The sequence below is a fragment of the Hyperoodon ampullatus genome, assembly GCF_949752795.1.
Source record: "Hyperoodon ampullatus genome assembly, chromosome: 9".
NCBI lineage: Eukaryota > Metazoa > Chordata > Mammalia > Artiodactyla > Ziphiidae > Hyperoodon > Hyperoodon ampullatus.
In genome coordinates, this window is record NC_136922.1 from 2,338,639 (window position 1) to 2,351,858 (window position 13,220).

The 13,220-nt window shown below is 46.1% G+C and overlaps 1 protein-coding gene across 1 annotated transcript in view; it reads left to right on the top strand.

Moving 5' to 3' along the window:
* DDC (dopa decarboxylase) overlaps positions 1–13,220 on the top strand; it is a gene marked incomplete at its 3' end in the record, with an annotated part of 69,799 nt that overhangs the window by 38,629 nt on the left and 17,950 nt on the right. The window contains exons 8-9 of the mRNA XM_079711240.1: positions 2,374–2,441; positions 10,392–10,468. Of these exons, the coding sequence (XP_079567366.1) occupies positions 2,374–2,441; positions 10,392–10,468 (145 nt within the window). The remainder of the gene's footprint in view (positions 1–2,373; positions 2,442–10,391; positions 10,469–13,220) is intronic.

Genomic DNA, 13,220 nt, shown 5'->3' on the forward strand with positions numbered 1-13,220 from the left:
GACCACGCATCTCCCTGTCAGCCCCTCCTGGCTGGCCCCACTCCCTTCCCTCGCTGGGATGGAGAAGAGATGTCCCACAGCCTTGGGGAGACTTCGAAGCTTCCCCCCCCACGAGGTTCCTCCCAGCTGGGGCCTTGCCATGGCTGCTGACATCATTCTGCTTCAATTATAGATGCAGCCACATGGCCTCCAGGTGGACCCAAGTCCCGTTCATCAGCCAGAGGAGAAGCTAAGAGCCGGGGCTCTGATAATCGTTAAGAGCTCGCCACTTGTGACGGCTCAGTGAAAACGCAGACTGACCTCCTTGGCCAGTCTTGGTGGTTGAAATCTCTCATTTTTCTACTTGGAAACGGGATGACACTTGAACTTGAACCTAGAGCCAGCTGTTGGCATGTGTTACCACTGGCATCCAGGAAGGGACCCTGTTACGGTTATGTGTAAAATGAATGTGGATGGTGTCTTTAGAAATAAAGAAGAAAACATTTAGATAAACAGGAACAGTTGTTGATCTATTACATCAACGTTGGTAAAAGAACAAACCTATTAAATGAAAAAAATGGGCTGATCCTGATTACTGTAGATTAGCTATGAAATTTTCCCTTTCCCATTGCTGATCATGATACACATATATTCTGAGAACTTTGCTAGTTCATAAAGTTGAGGAAACTTATGCATAAAGTATTTCCCAGGCCAAATCGGTCCAGTTGTCTGACATAACACCTGTGAATTAAAATTTTGATTATTCCGAATTGTCTAGTAGTTTGAAATGTGGATAAATTTTATGTGAATTCAGACTATGCAAATTTGAAAGCATGCAATGTAAGCCATGAATAACATCTCATTTTATGTGGAAAAGTAGAACTGCGAATCTCCCCAATTAAAAATGAATTGGGACTCACAGTTTCAAAGCAGGCAAGCCCCCCCAAATATGAACTGTGTCTGTGTTGCTGCCAGGGTGGGTCTCCTCACGATGATAGAAACTTCCCATGACCTTTGTCGGGGTCGGGCTCCAATTATGCTATGAAATTCTGCATATTTTAAATTATCCAGGGTCCTCGAAATGCATCCCTTGATCCAAATGTGATAGCCCTACAGCAAATTAGGATTAACACATACATAATAAGAAGGCTCTAGATACTATCTCATTCCAATCCCTCACTTATAAATTCCTATAGAAAAATGCTGCTGCCACATCAGTAGACAAAGGATGTTGCAGCCATCAAGCCATCACGTTACAGCCACCCTGAAAGTGAGCCCTGAGGGAACTCAGGATGAGAAAGCACAGGACACTGGTTCCAGGTAGCTGAGGTGCCCATCAAAGGGATGATCTCAGTGAGCCCAGACTCGTGCATCTTCCCATAGATGCATAGAAAAGCGCTAAATTCCTTAACTTGAGATGCCTGGTTTTCTTTAATTAACAGTAATCTTCTGATGTTCCCACTACCTGGCCTTTGTTGCAAAAACCCCTCTATATCCTGGCTCTATCCTTGCCTCTTCAGAGCAGTCCCTCAGAGGTACCTGAGATGCTGTCTTCCGGGCTTGAAGTTCTCGGGAAGTCTGCCAAACAAAGCATAACTCAAATTTTAGGTTGTGCATTTTTTTCAGTCGGCAACCTGGTACCCTTTACATCCAGCGGACCTCAGCGTCGCTCCGGTTCTGTGGATGTCTCTCTGCAGGGCACACCCTCCCCCGAGGCACATCCCAGCCTGGCTCAGCCAGTCCCTTCCCTCCGCCTCTGAGCGGGGAGCCAGCTTGAGGGCTACCTGGCGGTCGTTTTCATAGGGCCCAGGGGCTGTTCTCTTGCCAGGTCTCCCCGCTTAACCAGAGCTGCAGGAGGCCAGTAGCCATTTTCTCATCACGTGGTTCCCTGGGCCACCAACCTGGCTGGCTTTACAACCACGGAGCAGCGACAGTCTCAGTGTTTGCACTGGACGGTTTCTGCGTCCCACTCGGGAGCTGCACTGAAGAGTTTGTGGCTGTGATTGCACGCCTTCCGCATGAAGCAGAACCCCCATCCAGGCCACACGGACAGGCGGCTGTGCCCGGAAGCCAACCCCAATTCTCTGGCTCCAAAGCTCTCTTCCTCCCCTTGTGCTTCAGCCCAGAATCAGATCTATGTTAGCTTCACGTTTCACGAGACAGGATTTGAAAATGAAAGAAAAGAGGCTCAGGTAGGCGCGGTGGCTGCCCAGAGCTTCCCAAGTGCCCTCGAGCCCCAAACCCCACGGTTCAGCTGCTTCCCTCTCCTCTGTCTGGTCACGCTGGTTTTCATTTGAGACTGCACACTGTTAATTGCTATGTACGAGGTCTTGTTGTATAGCTAAACATTAATAACTGAAGTGTTTTCTTCTTGTTGTTCTTGTTCCTTGGCAGTACGCAGATTCATTTAACTTTAATCCCCACAAATGGCTCTTGGTGAATTTTGACTGCTCTGCCATGTGGTAAGTCGCCCTGTTCATTACATGTCAATTACCCTGCAATTACTCCGCTCCTTAGAATAGTTTATATGAAAGAAACCTGGCAGGTGAGGTGCCATTGCTGGCGAAGCACATACATCACTTACTGCTTGCCTGCGTTTCGGAGCCATGGGTGGAATTCTTGCTAAATCTTACCCTGTTGTATGCTGTTATCTAGAACGTATTGGCACAAGAAAAGAGGACAACAGAGAAAATCTCTGGTCTAATCTATCTAGCATTAGTAAAAAACGGTGCTTAGTAACCTTAGCACATATTTCTAAATCATTTGCTTCTGTGCTTTTATTCTTAAATGTTTAATAAATGCTTAAAAGCATTTGCTAAGGAAAAATAAAAGGAATTCTGTTTTCTAAGCAGTTCCCTGAAAATTCTTACCAGCAGTACCGGCATCACATTGGTTATCTCTAGAGCAAGAAAAAAGAATTCCAATCTTCCAAAATGAAAGTGGTTGGTATTTCACTACATTGATAATATTTAAAGAAATGATGATGCCTGGGAGTGGAATGGGATTACTAGAAACTAGTTCTTCTGAGCTTTTTAGAGTAAGAAGGTGGTGAATGAATCTTGCGATCAGGAGGCGTTGCATGAATTTTGTGCAAAATTGTTCACTGTGTAATTAAGTGAATGGTTTTCCACCTTAGAAAGGTGGGGAAAGCAGCTTTCACATAATCTGGCTAAAGTCAGTTCACCAAATAATCAGTTTCCCTTGAACTCTATCTAAAGATAAACTACATGTTCAGTGCTTCACTTCTGTTTAAATCAGATTCTCTCTTTGGTCAGTCTTTGACCCAAACTCTGATCCATGATTTTAAAACCCATTCATATTTGGGCTACAGTTTTTCTGAAATGTTAATAAGAGCTGATAAAAGCTACAGCTTTTATGAATGTTAGTATTCTCGTGGCTGTGTTTGTCTACTTTACCTGGATTGGAACACTTTAAGGATAGTTTATGCAGCGTGTCAAAACTCCCTTTTTTCAAACTTTACTTCGGGTTGAGATGTAATTCTATTTTGCTGGGGTATTGGGTCAGGAGGTGCAAACACTGTCCAAGGGAGTTGACGGGTGGATTGTGGGCCCAGAGCACCCAGCTGGCATGGGGCCGGCAGGGGTCCCCGACGCCTCTGTTCTGTGTGGAAGGGGCTGGCCTCAGAGCAGGTTAACTGGCAGCTAAGGGGTCCTCAGCTAAGGCGTTTGGCAGAGGAAAGCCACAGAGCCAGGCTGGACAGACCGGCTGACGGCTGATGGGGGATGGAGCGAGGTGACCCCAGAGGGGCTTGTGGTAAGCTGAGACGTTCCATCCATTTCCTGGGTAAAATAATAGCAAAAATGGATGTGCAAGGAGCCCCCGTAAGTGCAGGCTGCCGTCATCACACGCGATTTAACCGAAGTCACTGCCCCCCGCAGGCAGCCTTGCAAGGAGGACACTGACATCGCTGTCCCCTCTTCCAGACGGGGAGACTGCAGCTGTCAGGGCCCCCTGAGGTATGACCCAAAAGCTGAGATGTGATAAGGATGAATACAATAAATGTAGCATCTGCCTTTGCATCCAGAAAGCCAGGGAGCAAGTTAAGGATGAGAGAAATGGTGCTTTATCCGTGGCCTTTCCCGGAGCCTGGTGTGACAGCCGAGGCTGCTGGAAGATGCAGCCAGAGCTGGGGGCTGTGTGTTAACCTGTCTCAGTCGGATCCCTTCTGGCATCTTCTGTTCAGGACCAGCCCGTAGAGGGGGATTTGGCAAAGAGGAGGTGATGTATGGGAGGAGACGGGAAATGTAGGGATGAGGCCACGTCGTTTGGAGATGGAAAACGGCCCTGAGCGTTATGAGCCTGTAGGAGAAACTTACACCTGAGCCACGAGACACAAGAGCAGCCTCCAGTATTTGAAATTTTGCCAAAGAGAAGGGTGATTAGTTATCCCCTCGGAGTGGGGAATTGAGGAGTGGGAGCCTCCCACCTGCCTGTGGGTTTGAAAGGCTAAATAAATAGAGTAAAAATTTAAATTATAATAGAGGATGTGCCTTCTCTCTCCTGAGCTATTGAGGTCCTGGCCAGAATGATTGTCAAGTGTTTTGAGGTGATTTCACACATCTGGGAGAATCAGCTCTCTCCCAAACCCAGGGGTTCGTCCCATGATATGGTAATGATGATATGAATGTTGACTGATGGAATTTCATCTTGAAGGATTCGTGTTTTAACATAAAAATTACCCATGTCTACTATTTTGGGCGCTGTGCTTATATTACCTTGCTAGGGCTGCTGTAACACAGTACCACACACTGGGCGGCTTAAAAAACAGAAATCTAATTCTGGAGGCTAGAAGCCCGAGACCAAGGTGTCTGCAGGGCTGGTTCCTCCCGAGGCCTCTCTCCTCAGCATGTAGACAGCCTTCTTCTCCCTGGGTTTTCATATGGTTGTCCCTCTGTGCATGTCTGTGTCCAAATCTCCTCTTCTTAGAAGGACACCGGTCATATGGGATCAGGGCCCAGACATAGGACCACATTTTAATTTAATTACCTCTTTGAAGACCCTGTCTCCAAATGCAGTCACTTTCTAAGGTACCAGGGGTTAGAACTTCAGTGTATAAATTTGGGGGGTGGTGACACACTTCAGCCCAGAATAGTGTTCATAAGAAATTACTAGTTAAAGCCAGAAGGCTAAAATTTAGGGAATTAACCCAGGTCAGCTTACTTTAAACCCTATCATCTTAATTATGCCACCTACTACTTTCTGATTTTTTGATTCTTATCAAACGTAGGTTTGCCTTTGACCCCACTGCACCAAGCACCCCTTCCCTGCAAAGAAGTTCTCTCTCCTTGCCCACAGGGGCGTGTTGAGCACTTCCCAGCCTGCGGGGTTCTCAGCACAAGGTCCTTTACACACCCGCCCAGACCCCCACCCCAGGGGTTGCCCTGGGTGATGCTAGTGAAGCAGCATCTGCAACTGGCGGCAGCCCCGTCCAAACCAAGACCTACGAGGAGAAGGGAAGGTCAGGATTTAGTTGGAAAACATTTTGTTTTGAGCGCTGTGGACTGAAACCAGAGCGCTATCATTCCTGGACTCAAGGAGTCTCAGCCATGGGATAGAGTTTTCAGTAAATAAAGTACAACCAAAGGAAACTGAGAACCTAAATGAAATCAAGTCTAGTCCAGTGCAAACCGAGACTCATGGGGTGAGGAGGTGCAGGGCAGGGAAGGACATAGGGGAACGGTTCCGGGGAGAAGCCTGGGGAGCTGGGGGTAGAGGGGGGTGTGCGGGCAAGACCCCTTGGTCAGCCCCTTGGTTCATTGCCCAGAAGGCTGTCTGGTGAAGCGGCGTTTGACAGAGGGCGCGTGAGGAGGGTCCATTCAATGCGGGGGCGGGGGCGGGGGGCAGCGGCCAGTGCAAAGGCCCTGAGACACACGTGTGCACAACAGCAAACTCAGAAGAGGTGACAGCTACCGAAGATGGTTTCCTGTGGTCCATGTAGGTTTAAATTCCTTTTAAATAAGCTGCCCACATTGAAAAGTTGGTGTTTTTACATAAACATGCAATTTTCCAATGTCTCATCCATTCCTGAGTGCCTTTAAAGCATCATTTCTGCCTGTCTGGGATCCTGGGGCATCCTTCCCACCTGGCACAGCCCCGTGCGTCTGTGAGCACCAGGCTCCTCGAGCATGCACACGTGAAAAATTATAGTTGCTCTCCACATATTTCTGGTTTGAAGAAATGAGGTACCAAGTTAAATCACAGCACCAAATTCTATGAAGAAGTGAGATGTAAACCTAAGTTCTTGGGCTGTGTGAAGAGAATTCCCCCTGCCCTTGCTGGAATGGGCAAAGCAAATGCACCTAAACCCTCATCCAGGGGTGCCTGATTCTTTGGTTTACAGCAGTAATGATGCTTCGAGTACAAATTTTACATTCAAGATATTACCTGCTAGTAGATGGCCTTTTACTTTCTCATACACCACCTCACCTAATCCTATTGCAGCCTTACTGGTATAGGAATTATCATCCCTCATCCAGATGAGGCAACTGGAGTTCTAAGATGTGCATGGGTTTGCTAATGGCACACAGCCATCCATGCTACAGCCATGTGTCTGATGCAATAGGGGTGAAGGTTCAAAAACTATAACTGGGTAAAAAGAGTAAGATACAGAATTATGTACCTCCCAGGATGCAAATGAAGACATGCACACAAGGCAATATCCATTTCACAAACACACAGGTAAACAAAAGGATGCACAGAGAACACGTTGGAAGTGTGCCGGATGGATACAGAAGAAATTGGAGAATGAGAGCTGTTTTTAGTGTGAATGAGGCAAAATTGGGCCCTGATTCTATGTCCACTTTTATTCAATCTGACTCTGATTCCACTTTCTCTCTGAATACTGAAAATAATCCTGGATTTTAGCCCTGGCACATATAGCCTAAAGTCCAAAGGAGAGTGAATGGACCACAGCATTCCTCTCCTGGTTCAAGGCAGCTACCCCTTTGCCTACCTGAGCTGCGGGTCCACTGAACAAGCTGGGCCCAGGTTGGGGGCCCCTGCGTGTTTGCAGAGTATGTAAGCGAGCCTTGCAGCCTGGTGACAGGGAGCAGGGAGAGAAGGAGGGCTAAGAGTCTACTCAGAGGCTTTTCGTCCTGTTGTGAAAATCCAGGGAATCGCATACATATATTTTGCTATTCTAAGAGGTTATTGCAGTAAAAAATGAGGTGTCCCAACACAGTAGAACACAGATAATAAGGATGATCATAAGAACTGGATTTCAGAAAAGGCCAGGCATCCTTCCACTCTGCAGAGTTGAAAACAAGCAAGCAAACAGTCCTAAGTTGTGAATTTTTTTTTTTTTTTGAGGTATGCGGGCCTCTCACTGTTGAGGCTTCTCCCGTTGCGGAGCACAGGCTCTGGACGCGCAGGCTCAGCGGCCATGGCTCACGGGCCCAGCCGCTCCATGGCATGTGGGATCTTCCCGGACCAGGACACGAACCCGTGTCACCTGCATTGGTAGGCAGACTCTCAACCACTGCGCCACCAGGGAAGCCCTAAGTTGTGAATTTTTTATAGATGTGTGTAAAGGTTTTGCTAATACAACAAACAAGGTGTAAATGGATTTTTTTTTTTTTTTTGCTCTCACTGGCTTTTTTGTATTCCTCAAAATCAGAAGGGTCTCTCTTTTGTTTAATGAGGTTTTATCAATGGTTAGTCCATAATTTAAACTCAATTCGTTGGTTATATTCTATACATATTAAAACGGACAAGATAATAGAAGTTTTAAAAACTTGACCTCATTACAAGCCCAGTAAATACGTTTTATAATGATTTCATTATTCTCTTCATAAGTTCTTTATTGTTCATTTGGGTATTTTGAATCTTTTATATGTAAATATGAACCATTCCGCTCTGACCTCGATGTCCCTTAATATCAGATTTTCTCCAAAGAAAGCCTCAAATTCCACCAAGGGCGTGTTTTACTCTGCCTTTAGAAAAGAGGGTTAATTTTTTTCCAAATAAAATTAAATTTTTTTAGTTCTATAGCTTTTGTACACCCCTGTTATATTGGATTTTTTGAAAAATTCAGTTACTTGGGAAGATTTTAAATCACTCTGGTTATGGTAAGACGTAATTCTAGAACCTGTGCATGACAGCACAGTTTTCTCTGAATCTCCTTTGTTTCTTTGCACTTTGGTCCTGGTGCTTTTGGCATCTTGAATTCTTTATACTGTTTCTGGCACCAAGAGGTAACAGGAGCCCTTCACACACAGTGTTGTAGATTTCTTAAAAAGACAACTTAAGAAGCCATGCTTTCTGCACAGGACAGGCGTCCCATGCCCCCTCCTCCGTCAGGGCCATCCCTCAGGAATGTGTCCGGTGACAGGGAGAGGCTTTCCTCACCATGAGGCCCGTCAGGGGTGAGATGACGTTGATGACTAGAGGGGGTGTTTCTGTGCATGTGTGTGTGTGTGTAAGCATATGTGTCTGCGTATGTGCGTGCACATCCATTTGCTTGTTTAAATAAAGTTTTCTTCTTTGTAGTATCATTAAACTTCACAAGGAAAAGCAAAGCTGGTACCTAAATTTTGAAGAGCAAACCACCACAGACCCACTGGAGCCATAGATCAATGAACAAAGGGAAACTGGAAATCCTAGGACCTGAATGAATGTGAAGATGTGACAGAATTCATGGGCATGCAGTAAAGCAGGACTTGGAGAACAGACTTAAACAGAAAACATGAAAGCCAGAAAATAATTAGCTAAGGGCCCAAAGGAAGCCAGAAAACAGCGACAGAATAAACCCTCAAAACTAGAAGGAGGGAAATAATGAAGATGAAGAGACAGACATGAAATAGGGAATAAGGAAACAGGAACACAGATCAAGAGAGCCACATTGCTGGTCCTTGACTTGCCTGATAAAATAGATGATCTCCAGAAAGAAGGACCAGAAACAGAGGATAAGGCACAGTAAACTGTACTGGAAATATAAGAAAGACAAAACCACAGACACAGCAGGCATTTGAAAAACTAGTCAGAGAGCACTATGAATTACATCATTCCAGAATTGCCTACAAATGTACATATTCAATAACTACAAAAAATATGTCATCAAAACTGACTCAAGAATAAATAGAAAACCTGAAATGTCTCATAGCTGTAAAGACTATGTCCAATAGTTACATTTCACACAACAGAAACATCCAAATTCTTCTAACAGCAAGTTCTACCAACTGTCAAGGCATCTATAGGTCTAATTATAAATGTAATTCAGAGACCAGCAAGGGGGACATATATCATGAGCTCAGTGTCACTTTGATCCCAAAACCAGGTGAGAAGCTGAGAAAGAAAAGCTACAGGACAAGCTCACAAAATTACATGTGGAAATTCCAAGTAAATTTTAGCAAAGAAAATTCAGTAATGTTTAAGGGGAAAATAAAGATGGTATATCGTGACTAAAATGTGTTCATTCCAGGCATCCCTGGGTGGTTTGAAAATATTAAAAGATTTTAAAATGTTATGACCATGTTTAATAGTAAAGGAGAAAAAAAAGTTATCATCTCATTAGATACGGAAAAAGCATTAGATAAAATTCTAACCCAAGCAAAATAAAAGCTCTAGTAAAAGAGGAACGGAAGAGAACTTTCCAAATCTGATAAAAAAAAATATCGTCCAAAAAATACATCAAACCTATTCTTAGTGGTGAAATATTAGAAAAACTGCCTTTAACATCGGGAAAAATATTTACAATTCCCTTAATACACGCCCTATTCAGTGCTGTGCTTTCCTAACCTGTGCAGTAAGACATGACAGAGAAGTAGAAGTAAGGATTACAGTGGAAGCCACAAAACTCATGATTCTCAGATGGTGTGAGAGTCTTCAATGAAAACAGAATCTTCCGGGAAAGTATTAATAAGAGAACACAGCAAGATTTCTAGATACACAGCACTTTTAAGGTTGCATTTATTTGCATATACGATAAGTAGCACGTGTAAAATTTTTCAAAGAAATATTCTTTTATAATAGCAAGAAAAGTTGTAAAGTTACTGTGAATAAATATATCAAAACCTGTGTAGATTTGTATGAAGAAAAGAGTACGATTTTTTGGAAGCCATTCCAGAAGTCCTAACTAAATGAAGATGGAGACTCAGTGTCAGGTCTCAGCTCAGTTCTAGTCGGACCAGGAATAAAGACCGAAGACTTATTTTTATTATACCACGTACCCCCAACCTCAGGGGCCCAGAGCTCTGGAGGTTAATGCTGTGCTACAGCTGAGCCAGGGGACGGGGAGTGAGGTGAGGGGCATGCGTGCCGGGTGGGGTGTTGGGGTGTCAGGGAGGGGACTGGGGAGCAAGGGAGCCTGAACCTGGCGGGAGAAGGAACAAGTGGCGTGCAGGCCCCCCTGAGATGCCTTCTTGTTAAGCCCCTTGGTTTGTTCTCTAAAACAGGGTGAAAAAGAGAACTGACCTGACTGGAGCCTTTAAACTGGACCCCGTGTACCTAAAGCACAGCCATCAGGACTCAGGTAAGCCGCTGGCTTTGCTTCCTCCAGTCGTTCCCATCAGAGCTGCACCCATGGTACCCAGGAGCCAGGGAGGAGAGTCATGTCTACGGACTGGTCCTAGGGGGCGGGCCGCAGAGCCAGGACGAGCTGCTCCCTGAGGCGGGATGCTGATGGTGACGCGGCCCTGCTTCTTCACGTTTGGGGCAGGGTTGGGGGAGGCACCCATAGGGCCGGAGGGGCCACACGGCCCTCAACACGGGCGTGGGCCCCTCCTGCACTGAGCCTTTGAAATGATGACTGCCCTAAAGAGAGTTTGCATCGCTTAGACCAGTAGCACCCGGGGAAGAAACAGCTGGGCCAGGGGCCTGGGGAGGGAAGAGAAAATTGGGTAAGGCTGAGGCAGGAACCACACACAAATGAGGATCTCTAAAAATTAAGTCTCCTAGGGGAAAAAAAAAAATCTTACAGACAACTTGAGATCCTGATCAGTAAAATGCATGAGGCGACCTGCACAGACTCCCCGGTCCCTCTGTGCCCGCTCGCTGTAATCCATGCGCTGGGGACAGTGATGTACATGCCTGTCTGTCCCTATAGGACTCAGCCTCCGGGTGGGAGAGGGTTCTCTCATTCTCCGAAGCCCTCATGGCCACCAGCAGGTGCCATGCCGGCCACCATGGGGTCCGGGGACCCCGGGGACGGAAGGACAGGCCAAGTCTTTGGGAACTTCTGCCACTGTCTCGTTGAGTTTCCTTAGACAACAGTGGATGTTAGTGATGGGAGGGATGCCGGAGATCACGTGACCCCACCCTCCACGTACTGAGCAGGAATTGGGCTGGATGGAAGATGAGGCAGTTTTGATGACTGCGGCAGAAACGCTGAACAGTAGTGACACAAGTCAAGGCACAGCCCCTTCCCTCCCATGTGGACCCCAGCCCGCACGGTCTCCACGGAAAGATCAGACCTGGGTTTTTCCCTCTTAAACTTGCCCACCGTCCCATGGGGCGCATCGGATACAAACACCCACCCCCTGCTCAGTTGTGCTCAGAACCTAAAACTGCTCTAGAAAATAAAGTCTAGTTTTTAAAAATGGCGTTGGCATAAAGCCATGAGAAATTAGGAACCAGCTGCCAAAGCTCTTCTATTTAAAAATGCATTTCATGTTTGAATAATGGAAACCACAGTCGTCATGACAGTTAGCAAAATGCTGCTCTTAAACAATGAAGGAATTCTCAGGACTTCCCCAGCAGTCCAGGGGTTAGGACCCAGCGCTTTCACTACCAGGGCCTGGATTCAATCCCCGACCACCGGAGAACTAGGATCCCGCAAGCCATGTGGCATGGCCAAAAAAAAAAATAAAGGAAGGAATTCTTAGAATGAGTTTAAGCCATCTCAGCAAAGTTCATTGCTCCAGGAATTTTTAAAAAGTGTAATTTTATTCCACTTTTATAGAAAGGCAGTTTCTGATTGAAATATTGGCTATGGCTATTAAAGATGAACAATCTTAGTTATTTGTACTTTTTCCCTAAAAAAAATCTATGAATCAACAAAAGCAATGACCTATTTTGTGCTTACCAAGTAAGTCACCCAATATCAACTTTAAACTTCTATGGCCACTGGATATAAGGGTATATTTTATCTGGATGGATCTCACTTTCCTGCTAAGCCTGCTGTAATTTGAAATGAAATACGTTTAGAGTGTTTTTTTAAAAGATCATTTCTATTCAATAAAGAAATCTCTTCATTATTTAACTATTAAAAAACCCACTCAGGACTGCCCACGGGGACTGCCCCTCACCCGACACCCCCGCAGCTCCCCAGGCTGCAGCCCAGTCCCTCCTGTGGGTCACTGGGACGCCTCCCTCTCATCACTGGGATCCAGGACCAAAGTCTCCCACTCAGGGGTCCTCCCAGGCCTCTCGATGTGAGCAGGTGCCCTCCGCCTGCTGTCTGCCCCTAACCCACATCTCCCCACGACTCCTTCACTGCACGTGAAGACATCAAGCTCACTGGTCATGTGTCTCCTGCTAGAACCTGAGACCCCTGGAGTTGGGGGGACTCTCCTTCCTGTTCCCCTGACGGGTCAGCTCTGTGGCAGCAACATTTGGGCAGCAACAGTGGGAGTGATTACGGCTCCCGTACACCCCTATGTTTGCTTTGCACTTTTACATATGTTGTCTCATTGGACTTGTACCAAAGAGTGACCCAAAAAAGTGGGTTTTTTTTTTTCTATGACAGAAATTTCTGTCACAATGCAGATGATAGGAAAAGAGCGGCCACACCTGGTATGTAGACTTTTCAGATGAATTCTTTCATTATAAAAACTGTACATTTGGAAGATAGGAAAGAGGTGAGCCAGAACCCTAACCCTAACCCTTAACCCTAAATCCTAAACCCTAACCCTAATGCTGTGCCCAGTGGACCCAATGCAGTCTATCAGAGTGGGTGGCAGATTGCGGTAGGTGGACGGCTCATGCCAGCTGACCTCGGTGAGGGCCCGCCAGGCCATGCCACAGCTGATCTGACCTGGGAAGCCGGGGATGCTCACCAGCCACAGCAAGCCTCCTCTGGACGACACTGGAGGATCAGGTGTCCAAAACGCATCTTTCTAATCCCCACCTGATTCTGCGCCCAAGAAACTTAGAAACTTCTGTCTCCGAAATTCTTTGTCCAGCCTTCTTTCCTCCATACCGTCCTTGGCTTTACAGCTTTGGGCACAAGGGGAGACTAAGATGCAAAGTAGTTCATAACCCCTGTGAAGCCATTTGAATCCCAG